The sequence below is a fragment of the Pocillopora verrucosa genome, chromosome 12, assembly GCF_036669915.1.
Source record: "Pocillopora verrucosa isolate sample1 chromosome 12, ASM3666991v2, whole genome shotgun sequence".
NCBI lineage: Eukaryota > Metazoa > Cnidaria > Anthozoa > Scleractinia > Pocilloporidae > Pocillopora > Pocillopora verrucosa.
The window spans coordinates 6,385,065-6,403,342 of NC_089323.1; the positions used below are offsets into that span (position 1 = coordinate 6,385,065).

Below are 18,278 nucleotides of genomic sequence, written 5' to 3' on the forward strand. Positions count from 1 at the left end.
ACAAGGATGGCAAACTTCAATTAAGAAAAAATTGATGAATGGATGAAAACGTGGTGGATCAACATTTTCACCTTCTTCGAAATACTCGCAAGGATTTTCGTGTTCCTCTTTAGCAACAACCGATCCATAAGCGTTCACTGCCTCGTAATCTACAAAATCAATCGATTCATCCGATTCTATGCCGGATTAAAAGGTATAGAACTGTTTTAAACCGAATTATTGTGACAAGCTCTTCAAATTTGGTTTCTTCTCTCCATAGACCCTCGCATCCGCTTGAGGACAAATAGCGATTTTCCTCTAAGAGAAATTATACCGCTTTTGCCGAGACAGAAAAGAACCAATTTTCGTTAGGTTTTCGGGCGTAATCGTTCACGATCGCTAAACTCTCGTCAGGTCTCGTTATTGAATCGGTAACTCACTCATTTGTCTTAGTCATTTTTACCCCGATCAGGACACAGCGACAAACTTCGTGAAACTGACTGGTATGCTTTCCAGAAAGAGTATACAGAGCGTAATAACGTATACACAAGAAATGAATTCGCTTTTGAGATCAAAATACAACAGTTGACGGCTAGTTTTCGGCGAGTTCAAGAATAAAACTTTGTTGTGCAAAAATAATTTTTCCCTCCGCCCTCCCTCCCCCTCCGTCAAAGCACGGACTGTTTTTAAGCTGATCCTCATGCTGAGGTGGAAACCTGAGCGATCGAATGAGCTTGCAGCTTTTCAGTTTATCAAGTGTTCCGCCACTTGAATTTAGTGTGATAATTTTCAGACGCATGTAGGGAAAGTTGGTGGCGCCACTCCTTGATGGTTCACGCTACAGAAAAATAGGTGTGGCATGGGAAGTCATGGGTAACCTGGCCTTGAATACGTAGCTTTCAGGAGCTTACTATGGTTCGCTCATAATCAAATACAACCTTTCATAATTGTTGGTCCTCTGATACACATCTCGCGGTCCTGACCTAGATCAAGAGGAGCGCTGGTGGTTACGTCAACAATTTGTAAGTATAGAACTTCACCAATGAGTGTCGACGGTTTTTGAGAGGCGCTCGTTTGGAACCCTGGCCTGCGAGCAAGGTCTTATTCACACTGCTGTGTGAGCGGCTAAGGCCGTCAGAGGTCTGGGTAGGGTTCTAATGCCAGATTCCTCGCATACTTTTCACGAATTTCGACGCTCTTACTCTATGAGTGATGAGCACCCTAGTGCATGAAAAAAGTTCTCCCAGTCAACAATTTATCATAAAAGTTAGCTTTTTTACTACTGCTACGATTCGGTTTAGCGCCAGGGGGCACTTATTTACTTTTTGTAGTTGAAGGGAGGGCACTTATTCGAAACAGGGCGCTCATTAGGGACAAGGTGCTTATCTCTTGAGAATCAACAGAATATGAAACTAAGCTTGGATGTGGATTGGACTGGGGATCAAAAAGACTAAAGAAATCGTTTATTACCCGTGGACCCTTCCTTGCTAGAACGACTAGCCGAGCAGGACCTTTCGTTTTAAGAAACTGAGCACTCACAGCGACATAGTAACAGAAACACTGAGATGAAGACCACTTTTTTGTGGTGAGGCTTCACGTTAGCAATTAAAGGAAGATGGACCACGGTTGATCATAATGTACAAGCACTCTAGAAGTGCTAGTACTGAAACAGAGTAGGGGCGTTTATTGGAGTTAGGGTGCCTACTCAATACGGGTGCTTATTAGAACAGGGGCACTTATTGGCAAAACAGATTCGAGGAGGGGTTCTCATTAGAGATGGGGTGCTTATTAGGAGGAGGGCGCTAATCGAATCATTATGGTACCTTACATTCCAATTAGGGAGAAGTACACCAACATTTTGCGGCTTGCTTTCTCCTACAGGCTACAAATGCGTGGTAAGAACTTCTGTCATGCCAAAACCTGGGAGCGAAGATCACGCAGTTACCAGCTGTCTGGCGCGTCACACGGTTCAAGGAGTCATACCGTCTTCCCTCTAAAGGCTTGTTTGCATGAAGGTGGGGAGCTCCAGGTAGGTAAGGTAACTTGCGTAGCCATGCTCGAAAAAAAGCCTGCTTCAAGTTCATCAAAATAGGTGGAGTCAACCATCACATGCAAGGGGTAAGTAGTCTCCAGTCCTCTTTGTCGGGGTCTCAAACCGGCCAAGTTTAGTCAGAATGCCCTGACCAGCTTTGAATACCAAAAGAATTCTGTCAGTTATACTTATGGCTTTATGACTTTTGTTGGATAAAATCAATTAGCACGTTTAATATACAAAATATCAATTAGCACGTTTCTTGAAGTAATAACCCACGGCAAATTTTGCAATGGGATAGTTCACAACATTTGTGGACTTTGCAAGCGTGTAATGTGTTTTCCACCCCAGAAAAAAAACTCAAATGAAGTAAAACAATGAAAAAATAGAATTAAATAGTATTCTCTGCCGTATTTTTCTTGTTATTATTAAACAAAGTTTTTAAAAAATCATTTTTCCTTGAAATGTGGTGTTTGATAGCACAATATCAATTATTTTTTATCAAAACTTGCGTTTCAAGGTCGCATTCATCCCGCGTATACTTACGACCTTGAAACATGTCCAAATGCGATATATCCTAGAATAGGCACTAGTGTCCATATTGATGATAAAATGATAAAAAAATAAATGGAATTTAACAGTAGACATTCCAGGGAACGGTCTAGTTGTCCCTGGGAAGTTAACAGCGTACACCAAGGGCGCAGCAATTTAGACAAAAATTAAAAGAAAAGCAAGCACCCGGAAATAGAAAAAACAGGAAGTGACTTAGGTAAAATGAAACAATTTTCCTGTACTGATTCAAGTTGAAGCGGATACAAACAGAAAAAGCTTGATCTTTCTATGTGAGGAAGTGAGAGACGGGGGGGAATGGGGGGGGGGAGGGGCTGCTTGTTGACATTATGGGTAAGGCGTATGTTGCGGATTTTCGGTAACTTCGTTGAGTAACGAGATGATGATTTCCCAGTCCGTTAGAGTGTGTCAGTTACCTGTGGATCTAGCCATTAATGTTGACTCACGTCTCGTGTTTTACATCAAATTGTACACAATCGAAGGCATTCACAATATTGTTAGGTTTGTGTCCAAACTCGAATCCTTTTGTTTAATGATCTTTAGCATAAACCCTAAAAAAAATATTTATCATTGAAGATTCGTGTGTTAAAGATAAAGATCGATTTAAAGAACAAATAATGTAAAGAAAATCCCGAGTTGTTAACGGTCTCATTTCGTGAGATTTCTTCACAGCGCGCGTTGAGCATGCGCAACGCAGCTCCGTGGCTAAGAGAATTTGGTCATCTATTGCGCAAGTCCGTTCGGGTCAATACTTTCTTTAGCATGCGCGAAAAGCTACACAACGAGCGGTATGCGGGGTATCAAACGAAGGCGACGCTCAAAATGGATGTTTTAGCTTTTTCATGAGCGATCTACGATCCACGAACCATGTTGTTGGTAAACACAAAAAATAAACAATTCTGCTACGGTTTTCCGTAGCAGAATTCCCTCTTTAAGCCACAGCACATACAGATGATACAATCAATGATTTCGAAGCATATTTATTCGATTTTGTTCTCTTTATAGTGACGAACAAGAGTTACCAGACCTACCAAACTTGGGCACCATTTGTTAGATTACTAAAATGCTTTTGTAATCCAGAACCGAAGTGGTAAAAATATTTGAAGGTTTAAGACTAAGCCATATTTTGCAGAGTGGGAATTTTGACCTTGAAAATTAATCTTGAATCTATTGCTATATTGTTTTGAGGACAAAGTCATACTACTTGCTACCGAATGGCAGCAAAGCCGGGAGCAGGGGGTTGTCTTAATAATTAACATTGCATGTTATGCTGAAAAGGACGTTAAGATTACGTTTTCCGCTGATGCTATGCGCTTTCCTCCAAACCATCCTAATGACTGGAAACAAGCCTGAAGCACAGAATGCTACCATGAAAACTTCCCAAGACTCAAATATGGAGCGATGCATATTCAATGGCTCCGAATTTGTGTAATGAAAAATAATTCGTGAGACAAATTGCGAAAAAACTACGGCTCTCCATCCGAGTCATAGGTTTCCTCCAAACCATCCTAATGACTGGAAACAAGCCTGAAGTACAGAATGCTACCATGAAAACTTCCCAAGACTCAAATATGGAGCGATGCATATTCAATGGCTCCGAATTTGTGTAATGAGAAATAATTCGTGAGACAAATTGCGAAAAAACTACGGCTCTTCATCCGAGTCATAGGTTTGAAGTTTCTACATGCTGCAAAAAATACCTTATGCACTGGTATGTGTTACAAATTCTGTCTACAAAGGTATTCTACACTTCCTTGTGTCGTTTGCATCTTGTAAATTTGACGACTGTTGAAAAAAGTTCTTGCTACAAAAGAAATAACTCTTATAAAAATACCTTTTCTCTTCATCCATACAATTGGATGAATAAAATAAGTAATAGCATCAAAAATGAAAAGATTTTCGCGCATGCCTTCTTTGAAGCTATACAAAATATTACATTAAAAATAGCACTACACAAAAATATCCCTTGATTTGCTCTCAGAACATCCCAACAATTATCACGGAGAAACTTTTTCTATCGAGACATCCCGAGCGCTTGTAAAGGGATGAAACCCTAATGAAACTGTGGAAAAGTCAAGTGAGGTCCAGTTGTAATTACAGAGATTCTAGAATTATGCGTCTGAGCAATTTAGCACCAATTTTAAAATATCGTAACTATTACATCACCTTTCCAAGAAAATACCCATGAGAATTAAACGTTATTGCAGAAACAAAATTAATACCGTGATCGAAATAATCGTTCCTTTCTTGTACTTGTGTACTTGGGAAATACCTTTTAACTTCAAAGAACCACTATCAACAACTCATGAACTTCACTTCGTTATGGCATGAAGTTCTTTATCCGTGCAGGTTTTTTTTTTTGGGTGTGTCATTCATCGAGAATAAAAGATCACTTTATCCATTTCTTGAGTTGTCTTTTCTCTCTATCCGATGAGAAATGATACTAGCTTCTCCAACAAAGAGGGCATTGAATCTTTTTCATAAATAATGTTAAAGGGCTCTACCAGTTCTCTGAGACAAGAGGCCTCACGTAATCTGCAACACTTTGTAAAGCACCTGTCTTCTTTGTGAACATATTCCAGTATTTTCGCATCACTTGAAGTTTGCATAATCGCTGAAGGAGTCCACAAACAATCGTACCATTTCGTAACAGAACTTGTACTGCTCCTGTCACGGAAAAGACAATCAAAGGTTGGCAAGATGCGAATATGACAAGAATAATAAAGTGTAAGCACAGAAATGGTCATGCATTCAAAAAATTTAATTTAGTAGTTTCACTTGGCATAAATTGTAAAAAACTGTGACGGCGCTGGGTAACAGCGACATGCTCTCCAAGGTCCCGCAAGGATCAAGCTAAGGGGAAACGGATCACAAATAGCAAGGAGCAGACTGAACTTATATAACCTAGCGAAAATAATTGTTGGTCAGAGACGAGAATGGAGAGAGGGGAAAGGGTCTGAAAGAGGTATTATACACCTTACGCCCTTTGCCCATCAATAATCCCACCAACCCCCCCCCTCCCTCTCCTCATCAGTAATCATCTTGGGTTTGAACTGATCATTTTCATGCGGAATATTATTCAACTTTATCGCATCTTTGAGCATCTTTACATGTAGCTCTGTTGTGTGCATCTTGGAAATATTTTAAATAAATTCTTCAAATTTGTTTTTTACAATCCCTGTTGATCTTCTTCATTCAAAAGCGTCCTTATTCCTAAAGTGCTTATCGTTATGTCTTAAATATTTGCTTTCTTGCCATTATTTCATTTAATCGTTTCCCTCAATTTATTATTTATTTTCTAAAGCGAAAAAAAGGAACGTGACACATCGTGGCATGGATTCGTACAAGAAAAAGAAGATTACGGTCGAAAACTTCGTTTCAGCCGTTATTATATTCCCCCTCAGAGCCACAAGACATTTAAGATGCTTATTGGAATAAAGAGTATCATCATTTGATTTTCCTTACCGCTGTCTGTACCATAAGAGGTCTCTGAGTACGCAAGCGCCGTACGGTCTGAAACATGTCTACTGAACCATCAAGTTTGACCCGCTCCAGCGCTATATTAATAGCGCAGAAAGTGCCAGTACGACCACTTCCATCACTAGAAGAGAGGGAACCAAACATTAAATTCGTTTCCTTTGCTTATTATGAAATAATAACCAAATTATAAAATATTTCCGTACTAGACAACGTTCAATGGGCCACGTGTTTATGTTTCCTGAAAATATTTAGTCGAAACTATCAAAACTGCCATTCGCAATTCAATTTAAGCCAGTGAGCAAAATCTTAGTTTGCTACTCTAAATATTCAAATTTGCAAAGTTTAGAACTAGAACACTGACAACAAAATAAACGAGCCCATTGACACCTTAAGCGACGCGAGACTGCGCATTTTCCAGCGGATGATTTTTAAATTCAACATAGATGTGGACCTAAAAATTGCACGAACTCCACTTATTTTGCAGATGGAACAAGAAATTGGTATCAATCCAGAGAATGGTCAAAATTACAAGATCTGATGGGATCAACGTCAGTGTTAGAAGAACTGAACACCTACCCCTCCCCTAATAAAAAAAAAGTCAACTCATATCAAGTTAGGATTAATGTTGGGTTAAGGGAGGGGTAGGTGCGCAGCTGCTCAGATACTGACACGGAATCACGGATCCGTCTCATGTGATACTTTCAAAGGGTTTACCTGCAGTGGACGACTATTGGTCCATTGCCTGTCTGCTGCTGCACCCTTGTGATACATTTCATCATGTCACGAAGCCCGACACCACCGAGAGGAATTGAGCGCTCTGCCCAGTCCGTGAAATGAAAATGATAAAGGGTGCGCACTTCACCGCTCTGCAAGAGAAAGCATTGAATCACGATATTATTACCCTGTAGGGAAGGTGTCTTTTAAGGCAATTTAATGTTGAAAGCTCGCGATCGTCTATTCGACCGGCCATGTTTGATTTAGAGCTAGAGTGGACGGTACGGGTAAGGGGGGCGGGGAAAGGGGTGAATTTCTATTACCCCACCCCCACCCCTCTCCTTCCTTTGGACCGTCTCTCATCCCCTTGATACAAATTTCTCTCTCTCCCCAACCTTGAAAAAATGGCCGCTATTACTTCCACCAAGAAAATTCCGAGCACTCGCTCGCCACAATTACGCCAGCTCTGCAAGCTACGATGTTATCGAATACGATGTTTAAAGCTATCGTGAGCGTGTTTCAATTAGTGTCGTGCGACCAAAACTAAAGTAATAATGACAGACAATCGGAAAAAAGTGGACTATCATGAGGCACCGTTAAGAACTCATGAAGAAAAGCTGGCTTGATCGCTGGCGCGCGGAACTTGTTATCCAAGGGTCCTTTTTCGAGCCTTAACCCTTTAACCCCTAAGAGTGACCAGCTTCTAATTTCTCCTCACAATATCACCCCTTAATCAAACATTAAGGTCATGAGAATCAAGGAAGTGTTCACCAACTCATAAAGCTCTTGATCTTTAAACAAATTCTCCTTGTCAGCGCTTCAGGAAATGTATAGAGGCAGTAAGGAGAATATGAACACTGATGTTAGGGTGTAAAGGGTTAACCCCGGCGGTGAGTTATACGTCGCTTATATGCTACGTTCTCTACTGAGACAATTCTGTTCTGGAGACTCCTTTTCCAGTCCTCAGGAAACAGCGGCTGATGGTATCAACCGCTGTTTCCTGTATGGAGGTTTCATTACTGGTCAATTCACTGGAACAGTAACGGCAAAGGTTCTTCAAACCATAGACATCAAGTTACGCACAATACAGCAAACACACCCATATATTTTTCTTTAGTTTTCTATCCTTCGTAACGAGCGCAAAAAACACTGTTTATTTTTTCACCTTTGTGTTCGTAATTTTCAGTTCTTCTACAGAAACCATTTCTCAGATCTTCCGCTTCAATCTCGATCATCAACAAACCATAGACGATGAACTCCTCTTTGTGAGGCGAATAAGATACACAGATTCCCTGAAAACGACAAATGAATGCAGCAAATCAGGTAAATTAAGCAAACACAAAAAACACACAGTGAACTGAAAATTAAAGAAAAGTCTGCACTGAAGCCAAGTGGCCCCCCCTACGAAAAATAAAGGAAACGTTGAGTAGAAATTGCACCCAATTAGAAATCAGCCAAAAAAGAATAGCGAAAAAATATCAATAAATAATCAACTCCCAAACCTCTTCTCTCTCGCTCTGTGTGCATAACATCACAATGCAATTAGCTTCATATTCCCAAGTCATTCGCCAGAAATCAACGACCGTGGTATCCAACGGGGCCTGGGTGGCAATGAATGCCTCGCGCTGCTGGAAACTCTAAAACAAATAGGAAAAAAAAACAACTAAGACGGTGTGGTAGGAATGAAAACAACACACAACTGCCAAAAAAATGTACGGGCACTTGCAGTACAAACCGAAACCTGAAAGCAAAGCGTGAGTTCTTCCTCTCTCTCTGCTTTTCAAACCAGTCAAGAGAATTCGGTGTTGTACCAAGATAACCCTCTGATTCTGATCATATCTGTAATCGCCAAACTTCTTGTCAAACCGTTTCCTTCGTGTGAGTATTTGTATGTTTCATTAGTTGTATTGCGTACTTCTGGTTGATGTTTGTATCGTTGCGTGATGTATGTAATTATGTCGAGTAATTTGTCACGTTTTGTGTAAAAATTTAGTCCTGTGGACCAATGTTCATGTCCACTTTGTAAAAAAGCAGCGTCGTCGTTTTCGTTTTTCTCCTGTAAAGCTTTGCACCGTTAAGGTATATATTTTGCTTTATTGTGAGTTTATTTGTAAGTTTTCGTTCTCTAATATGTAATTTCCTACTAATGTTTAATACCGTGGGTGTGTGGATGTTTTAAAATAAATGATGAACACAATTACGCGTAACTTCGGTTCCAATCACTTTAATCTCATTTTCTTCTCGTCCTTATTTTCTCTCTTTCTTTTCTTTTGCCTTTGATGCATCATATTTAGTAGTTAAAACATGACCCGCCTGGATAAGTTTAACCCTTTGACTCCTAAGAATGATTAGCATCTAATTTCTCCCCACAATCTCCCCCCTAAAGCAGACATTAAGGTCACGAGAATAAAGAAAATGATCAGTAACTTGGAAAGCTGTCGTTCATCTCACCTTAAGAAATGTGTGGAGGAAACAGCGGGTTAGAGAATTGTTTCGTACCCCAATATGTGACACTATGGTCAAGAGCTGTTGTCGAGTCCTGAGGTCAAACCTCAGGTGAAAGGAAAAATAAAGGCCTCGTTAACGCCCCCATAACATACGTCCGTCTCTGATAGCTTTTGATTTTTTTCAAACGAGCAAAACTGGGTAGGGGATCATTTCGTTGGCGTTCAGCCTACATTTATTTTACAAAAATTCCTTAATAATTGATAGCGTCCTAGAATCCATGACAAAAACCCAACTGCTCAAGTAAATATTATGAGTGAACGTTCAGCATCATTGATGGCAATCGAGTAGGACATTCCCATGGCAAAGATAGGTTGTTCCATTGAAGCAGAAAGAACACAAAGAAACTCAAACCTTGTGTAGCAATGAACTTGCAGTGATGATTGTAACCCTAAAAATAAAAAATAAACATAATAGTCAATAAGGAACTTATCAGGTAGTCCAGTCAACATTGTCAGGCTGGGGGGGCCATGAGTGCAACTCATGGGAGATACTTCACAACCTGATTTTTGCAACTGTGTACAATTGTTATCGTTGCTATAACTGCTTCAAACCTCACACCTTAGTCCAATGCTCATAACACCCAAATATCCGTTTGAATATTCACCATGCTGTGCACGACATAATTCCTATCGAACTGACAGAGAGAATACGTAATAATCAAGAGCTTCTGTAGTTGGCAATCATTTCCTTAATTCTCATGGCCTGGAGTTTTGATTTGGCAATGATCTCGAGAGGAAAAACTAGATACCGATCATTGTAGAGGAATAAAGGTTTAAACATATCGTTACTGTTGTTATTTTTGTTGTTGTACTTACATCAATGAAGTTGGCATTGATATAATCACTTCCTGGGCCCGGTTGTTCAAAACCGCGATTAAACTAATCACCGATTAGGCCTAATCGGCGATTAAATTTCTTAATCGTGGGTTAGTTAATCGTTGGTTAAAAAACGGTTGTTCAAAGGGAGATTACTCGGTCGATTTACTAATCCGCGATTAAGCATAAAATGAATTATATTAATTAATTATAATTTATTTTGTGCCAGTTTACGTCATAAAATTGCCGGAAATTTATTTTTGTCAATATGGCTTCTCCAGCGAAAAAGGGGGGAAAGCAAACTTTTCACCCGCTGAAATTTCCGTTTTAACGGAAAAATTTGAAGAAAATATGGACATTCTTCAAAGTAAATTTACCAACAGTATAACAAATGCAAAAAAAAACAAGATTTGGGAAGAAATCTCGGAGGCGGTAAACGCCGTCGGTGTGACAGCAAGATCAACGCAGGAAGTACGAGACAAGTGGAAAAACCTCCAGAGTCACGCAAAAAGAGAATTCAGTTCCTTTAAAAGTGAACAGAAGAAGACAGATGGTGGCCCTGCTCCCCCGAACCCATCAGAAGCCAGTTTAAAAATAATAAACATGTTTAGTGACACACCGTCATTTACTGGGTTACAGGGGTTTGAAACAGGTAAGTTTATAAATGGAAACATTATTGTAATACCTCTCAATATCCATACCTTGCATAAAATGTATACTTCGCTAACAAACACAAAGCAAAGTGAAAATTAACGGACTTTAGAATTTTGTTTCTTTCTTATTTTCTTTTACATGTACTCCGATGTAAACAAAAAAACAAATGGCGCCCGAAAAGTCTGCCTTGCTCTTAATTCTTCGTCTGTATATCCATCTATCGTGAAACCGATGCTCCTAAACTCTCTTTGCTTCCTTTTTCTTCGCCCATCAACACCAACACAACCATACAACAAGTCAGCCATGTTGTGATTTTTATTTTTTAATCTGCCGATTAAGGATTTAATCCACCTAGCGAGCAGGGTTAGATTTAACCCTTGGTTTGATCGGAGGTTAGGAATAATCGGGCTTTGAACAACAGAAACTAATCGGCGACTTAAATTTAATCGGCGATTAGCCTATTTAATCGTGGATTAGCGCTAATCGCAGTTTTGAACAACCGGGCCCTGGATAACCATCCAACTCCACTAATCGCACCCTCGTGTGGTCATCTGCAAATGATTCAAAGAAGAGCAACACAATTGTGACGGTTGGCCTGACGTGAAATTTATCAAATAGCCTAATGCCCGACAAATATACACTCTTTCAGATAGTTACCAATTATTTACCGAAGTGGAGGTGAATAGTAGTGGATATTTACCGAGCCACGAAGCGGGGAGGTAAATATCCACCACTTTCACTTAACACCGAGGTGAATAATTGTTTTATTATATACCACACAGCAACCAAAAATATAGTTTCTCTATTTCAATACACCAAAAACCTGTTAGAAATTAAATTTTTGACGTGCGATTTTGTCTCTTCGGCTGCCCGGAGGTGAATAGTGCTTCCTAAGCGCTTTCGAACTAGCCAATCAGCGTGGGCGAAAAGCACTATTCACCAGTATGGTATATACTAATGCGTATCATACGCAGTGCCTGCCACGTTTCATTTTGTTCCTGTAACAAAAGGAAAGGGAAATTATCTTAACGGAAATAAATAATTGTATGACCCAAGAAATAATCATAAGGAAATACCTGAGTAACTGAGATTCGGGAATGATAAGGGGGGAGGGGGTAGGGGGTAGGGGGTAGGGGCAGAACCCTCTCTCCCCTCTCTGGCTTTCTTTCTTTCTCTCTTTCTTTGTTTTTTTTTTTTAGGTAATTTTGGGCCACTTTTAATTAAATTATAGAGATTAGCTTCTGGTTATATGGTATACTGGACTTACATGGAATAATGTTCTTGTATCTGTTCTTGGCTTTATTTTCTGGTCTCTGGCTGCTCTCCCATGTGAAGTTTCCTGGTACCCGGATGGACTGCAGTGGGAAAATCAACAAAAAAATCAGAAGTTATGATTCAGCGTACAGCTTATAACAATAAGTGGGGTTTGACCTAACGAGTAGGTTAATAAGCTGCCGGAGACGAGCTCTTGGTCAATGGAAATGAGGAAAAAAAAAGAGAGCGAAAAACGGCAAGAGTCTGGGTTAAAGGAAGTCCTCTGTTACTCTCCTCAGTTCCCCTTCTTTTTCACCTCGCAACCTCCAATTTCTCGTCTGTCCCCTCAAGCTTAAACCGAAATCCTTGAAGAGAACTGACGACCAAGTGTTATGATGAGCAATCATTCTCAGAGGATGACGTTTATCTATTGGCAAAAATGACTTCTGTAGAAATTCACCCTTAGCTACTAACTCACCACAAACTCTTCTTTAAATGCCTTGTTGCCATCAGCTTGATTGATTTCACAGTATTCTCTAAGCTTTTCAATAGGAATGGGTTTGATTGTTACAAACTTTCCTGGACCCACTACATCTGCAAATTAAATGAAACAAGATTTTATGTAACACGTGATTCATCCATTAAGGAACGTCCAGTGATTTCTATATCATCCATGATAATGACTGCGGGATCTGCCTAACTTAAAAAAAAAATGTATACACATTTTCATCGCTCAAAGATAGATTAATTTTTCAAACTTAACCTACAAGCTTAAGGTTAATATGATAACTCTAAAAAACCGATTGGCATCCCTGTTGATTTTTGGATTTGGTGAAGACCAAACGACTGGGTGGAAAGTGTGTGACGCCAGAATGTGGTAATCAACTGACTAACCAGATTGATTGATCAGCATTTTTTCTCCACAGAAATAAAGATATTTTTTCTCCAAGATTGACTGTCTTTTTTGTGCACTCTTCTCCCGGAAAAGGCTATTTTAACCTTTAAACCTAAGCTTTACCTGAATTGCCATGTGGGTCATTCAGATTGGCAAACTGTGTCTTAAGTTTAATGTATTTTTCTTCAGCTAATACACCCGACAACTACTGTTCGTTAGATGATAGGGTTTTAAATTTCTACAAATTCACTCTACTGCTGAAAACACCATCTTGTTTTGAGCTTAGGTTTTTAAAGCCTTTTAGATCATTTTATTCATAGATTTCATTTCTTACTTGCTTTAAATCACAAGTAAAGTTTAAAATTACTTCTACCGGTTTGTAAAATTTTGAAAGTCAATCAAGGTTCGTAGAAAGTGTACAGGGAGAGTTAGCGACAGAACTTTGTCCAACCGCAAAAGTTTCAGCATTCTTGATTTGTGTGTATGTCAATATCTCTTCCATTTCAACAGGAATGCAACAGTTGGCACCTTGCCTCCTAAATTGGCAACAACTCCCCACCCCACTCCACCACCTTTACCAGGTAACAACTCCCCACCCCACTCCACCACCTTTACCAGGTAACAACTTCCCACCCCACTCCACCACCTTTCCCAAACGGTACATCTGTACTTTTAGGAAAAAGCCCATCCAGCTGAAGCTCGTCACAAATGAATAGAATGAGTGGTTAGTCACCTGTTTGCTGTCACAGGTTAGTCAGCCACTTTAGAAGTTCGCCCAGCTCCCCTAAAAGTTCACTGCTACCCATTTGCACTCCTGGGTGGAGAGAGACACTGTGATTGTTAAGTGTCTCGGCCAAGAACACAACACAACCACCCTGCCAGGTCCAGACCCCTGAACCCTGAGTCCGACGCCCCAACCAATAGGATAACGTGTTTTTTCATAAAACAATCCCAGTTCCAACCCTCTACCTGAGTTGCAGTGTGCATTGCTTTTGTTTAACAATGATCTAGAGGAGAATAATTCCAACAGTACCGTGGTGCAACAGTAGAGTTCCTAGACTATCTGTATCTGTGAGGAACAATAGATGCAAATTCATGGGTCAATAGCCAGTGAATTGATCAGTTTTCTCAATTATAAAACATTTAAGGTCATAAATTTCTAATTGAAGATCTTCATTTTAATCATTAAAGCTTTATTCTCTGGCTTGTAAAAATGCTGGCTTTTTAATTACCAAGTTGGAGACCCAGGCCAGGCCGTTCAAAGCAGGGTTAAGATAACCCAGGGTTATTGTGAAATTGGATTTCAGCTCTGAAAGCTTTAAAAGAAAATTCATTGCAAGTTTGTTTCGCTACAAGCTGATGAATGGATGCTCTAAAAAGAATAGAGAACATTATACCAAAAAGGCTGTGAACAAAGGAATGAACAAACCTGGATTAAAATTTAACCTTGGGTTAGTGCTAATTGACCTTCGAACATTTGGGCAGTGACCCAACATTGTGTGTGTACCCAGGAGTATAAATCGGTAACCTTACAATACACTGACATCCCATCCAGGGGGGAGTAGTAACACTCCTTGTCACCTCAAGTTATGGAAACTGGGATAAGCTTTACCTACCTACCATACATTTTATGTTTAATATTCAATTTGAATAATCATACAGGCATTTACTTAAATACAAAGCTGAAACTTTGCACCGGAACACTCAAATTCTGATTAACCTCGTTGAGTCTTGTAAGAAAAATTGTACTGTAGTCTTACATATTACTCTTTATCATTTATTTATTGTTCTTAATTAAGGAATCACCAGAACTTAAAGTGCATCTTTTCCAGGCCTCAGAGTTTCTTTATGTTTTATCTTCCAGCACACATCGTGTTTGTTGAAAATATTTTTCTAAAAAATTTATTTATCATTTTGGTTAGATTTATTTGAGATGTATCAGCTACTTCCACTTACCTCTGAATCAATTTAATTTAAACCTTTATCAAAAAAAGTTGCTTATGTTCAGCATTCTCTGGTGGGATTTGGAATAAAATTAAATATATATTTTTTAAAATGTACCCTGCATTAATTTTTGTCCTAAAGAAAAAAATTTCCTGAGCTTAATTCGTCAAAATTACAGTTTAGAGCTGGTTTCAATCGTGTGTTGAAAAACATTTGCCAAAGTAATAACAACTAACAATCAGAGCAAATGTTAACAGCATGTTCAATCAACGAGAACTTAAAGTAAAAACTTACAATCTGCTTGAAGCGTGGGAAAACGTGAGTGATCATATTAGGATTGGTTTAAGTTTTGTATTTGATTGGTTGAGATGGTGGCATGAGTTTTTTCTAGACCAATCACTGGTCAAAGTAAGGCAAACCCAAAGCAATCCAGGGTCGCTTTCAAAACTCCACTGAAAATTGTTCTGTTTGGAAATCATTATTACCCATCTGTACAAGTGCATTTTACAGCAAAATAAACTTCTCGTCACTCAACAAGCACTGTAAGATACTAGAGCCAACCAAGAAGCATGGCAGTCCTTTAGAGTATGCAGAAGGGATTGGAAGCAATTGTTAAATAATAGTAACATTTTTTCTGTTTGATATCTTTCTAAAATTTGCATTAGACAGGAAGTGAAGGTACCAAAAAACCCTACAAAACTCAGATTTGATAAAAAAAATTTCCTAAAAATTTGTAAACCACAAATCTCACTTTATTTTTTTCAATGATTCACGATTTGAAAGCCATAAGAAATCACTTATAAATGCATGAGTACTCCATTCTATAACTCATTGCAATGAATAACTGAAAATAAAAGGTTTCTTTTTTTTTTTTTGTATTTTATTAATTTGTTTTTGGGTTTTTACAGTTTTTACAAGTATGCAAGATACATCACAAATTTCTACATGCATAAATTTACATTACACTACTCTATTACACAAAGAAAATACCACTACACTGGACTACGAGAATAAAAGAAAAGAAAGAAAGAAATAAAAAAAAAGAAAAAAAGAAAAAAAAAGAGGCATCGCGTATTGATAAAAATAATAAATTAGTTCAGCTATTGTTCTATCAGTTGAAGGAGGGGTTTCCATTTGTTGTTATGGAAAAAACCAAAAACAATATCTTTAATATCAGGAGACTTCAAAGTAATGCCCTGTGAGTTTAACATGACAGTGACTTCATCCCAGAAAGCATACACTCTTGGACAATAAAATAACAAATGTTCTAAAGTCTCTAACTCCTTTTTGCAAAAATAACACAATGGGTAGTCTACTTTCTTAAATTTAAACAACATAACATTTGTGTATAAGATTCTATTTAGTATTTTATATTGAAACTCCCTTAGTTTGGTATGCAAAGTTCTTTTAAAAGGCAGTAAATAAATCTTCTCCCAATCAAGATGAAAAGTTTCTGTATTAAATGCTTTGTTGTATTTCTTCATTGCAGTTGGTATACTAGATATCTTGGAGACAAAAATCTGGTACAATTATTTTGAATAAAGCTTCTGTAAAGTCTTCTGTTCACCATCAACCCACAGGGAGAAATGACTTAGATTTTGGTATTGTGTGTTTCCGTAGATAGAAGTCCTATTTAGTTTCAATTCTCTACGCCACTCTTGTGGGAAAGCATTGAGGAGACGGTTTCTTGTAAAAAAATAAAAGGTTTCTTGTGATTCATTCAAACAAGACAATGATTGATAATAAAATTTGTTTAATAAAGTGCAAATCTATTCATTATTTAAAGCAGTTCAATTCCTGTTGTTTGCAATATCAAGGAGCCTCATTTAAGAATACTTTTACTGCACCACAGCATTTTATTCACAAGTGGGATAATTCATTGTAAAATCAAATTCTACAGTGATCAGGTAAATTATCGCAATGGATAATTATATGATAATTTGATAATTTAAAAATTTAAAAGAATCATTATTTACAATATTTATCAATATATTCTTATATTCCTCATATTGAAGTGAATTGTTTATTCTTTTTTATCGACCAATCAGAAGTTGGGTTCCTTCGTCTGAGGACTTTAAAGTCTTGCAAACATTAATTAAGAAAAAAAGAACACCCAAATTAAAAAATTCTTCTAAATTCCAGATGAAAGTGAGGTGTTAGCATGATTCAAAACTGTTATAATTAAATGAATATTAGCGAAAAAAAGTGAGAAAAAACGATTAGGCATTTAATGTAAGGTTAATTATGCATGTTAGTTTAGTGTGGTTAGTGCAATAGGCACGTCGCATGCTGCAAGAAAATTAACAATGTGTCCATTAAAACACAATCAAAGGCCAAAAACTGAAAATCCCATGGAAAACCATAATGAAACTGACATATATAGTGCCAGCTGAGTTGACATTATTCCTACTGTTATTCAAATAGGTATTCAGGAGCAGATTACAACTTTTTCCACTTATGTCCAGAAAAGTATGCAGCAATGAAAATGGCATATTTGACAAAATTTTGTCAAACCAATTGAATGTTCATGGTTTGACGATTTCTCCACATTTTAGTCAAACTTGTCAAAGTGAAATCAGTATGGCAGAAAGATTTTGATGAATTTCAGTCAAATTTGTCAAAACAAAATCAGCTCAGCAGATTTGACAATTTTGACAAATTTTCGCCCTTTTAGTTATTGCAAGCATTTTTGGACATACCAAGGATTCACCTTGATTCATTAGATCCCTGGTGCAAAGCAGATGTAACTAACCTGATGTTTTGTTTGAACAATCACAGCAGAGCTCTCCTTTGTACCTACACTGTTTTGCACCCTCACTTTCACAGTGTAGTTGGTGTATGGCTCCAGACGTCCCATGACAGTCTCAGTAACTTTTTCCATAACAGACACCAAGTGCACACTGTCTGGGATAAAGACAGCGTATGTTATTATTGGTCCACTGGGTTTCTGTGGGGGGTCCCACTCCACACAAATAGATGTCCTGTTGACTGCATATGCCCTGACATTCCCCGGAGGTCCAGGTTCTAGGTAACAAAATAAATTCCTACAAGGTCAATTACAAATTACAAGAAGCAGACCAAGGTTCTTACATGTAATTCCCTTTTGATAAATGACCCAAGTAAAAAGTGTGTAAATCAGATGGGGGTTATTATAAAGAACAGCTCCCCTACACTGCAGGTAAAATGTCAGGTGGGATATAGGCTGGCTCCTGGTAATCCCACCCAGGATCCCAGGTGGGAATGGTGGGATCCCATCTTAGGTGGTGGGATCCCACCTGTGATAAAAATTGGATCCCACCTGGGATCCTGCATTAAATGGGGGATTCCTACATCCCATGCAGGATCTTAGGTGGGATTTCTGCATTCCACCTGGGATCTTAGGTGGGATTTCTGCGTCCCACCCAGGAGCTTAGGCAGGAGTTATGCATTCCAC

At 38.5% G+C, this 18,278-nt stretch overlaps 2 protein-coding genes across 6 annotated transcripts in view; one reads left to right on the forward strand and one right to left on the reverse strand.

Annotated features, from left to right (window-relative positions):
* Positions 1 to 3,536: 3,536 nt before the first annotated feature.
* LOC131786032 (receptor-type tyrosine-protein phosphatase alpha-like) overlaps positions 3,537 to 18,278 on the reverse strand; it is a 16,713-nt gene continuing 1,971 nt past the window's right edge. The window contains exons 2-11 of one of the 5 annotated variants that reach the window (XM_066159709.1): positions 17,598 to 17,869; positions 12,485 to 12,600; positions 12,020 to 12,107; positions 10,099 to 11,303; positions 9,635 to 9,671; positions 8,278 to 8,412; positions 7,941 to 8,067; positions 6,776 to 6,927; positions 6,047 to 6,182; positions 3,537 to 5,248 (exon numbers count right to left, since the gene is read on the reverse strand). In XM_066159709.1, coding sequence (XP_066015806.1) covers positions 6,920 to 6,927; positions 7,941 to 8,067; positions 8,278 to 8,412; positions 9,635 to 9,671; positions 10,099 to 10,115 — 324 coding nt within the window. In that variant the 5' untranslated portion in view covers positions 10,116 to 11,303; positions 12,020 to 12,107; positions 12,485 to 12,600; positions 17,598 to 17,869 and the 3' untranslated portion in view covers positions 3,537 to 5,248; positions 6,047 to 6,182; positions 6,776 to 6,919. Of the gene's footprint in view, positions 5,249 to 6,046; positions 6,183 to 6,775; positions 6,928 to 7,940; positions 8,068 to 8,277; positions 9,672 to 10,098; positions 11,304 to 12,019; positions 12,108 to 12,484; positions 12,601 to 17,597; positions 17,870 to 18,278 lie in introns of all 5 variants that reach the window. The other 4 variants (XM_066159708.1, XM_066159707.1, XM_066159705.1 and 1 more) reach the window with 4 other exon arrangements.
* LOC136277121 (uncharacterized) lies at positions 10,450 to 11,120 on the forward strand. The gene is made up of 2 exons (XM_066158805.1): positions 10,450 to 10,750; positions 11,092 to 11,120. The coding sequence occupies exons 1-2, from the start codon at positions 10,450 to 10,452 to the stop codon at positions 11,118 to 11,120; spliced, it is 330 nt and encodes a 109-aa protein (XP_066014902.1).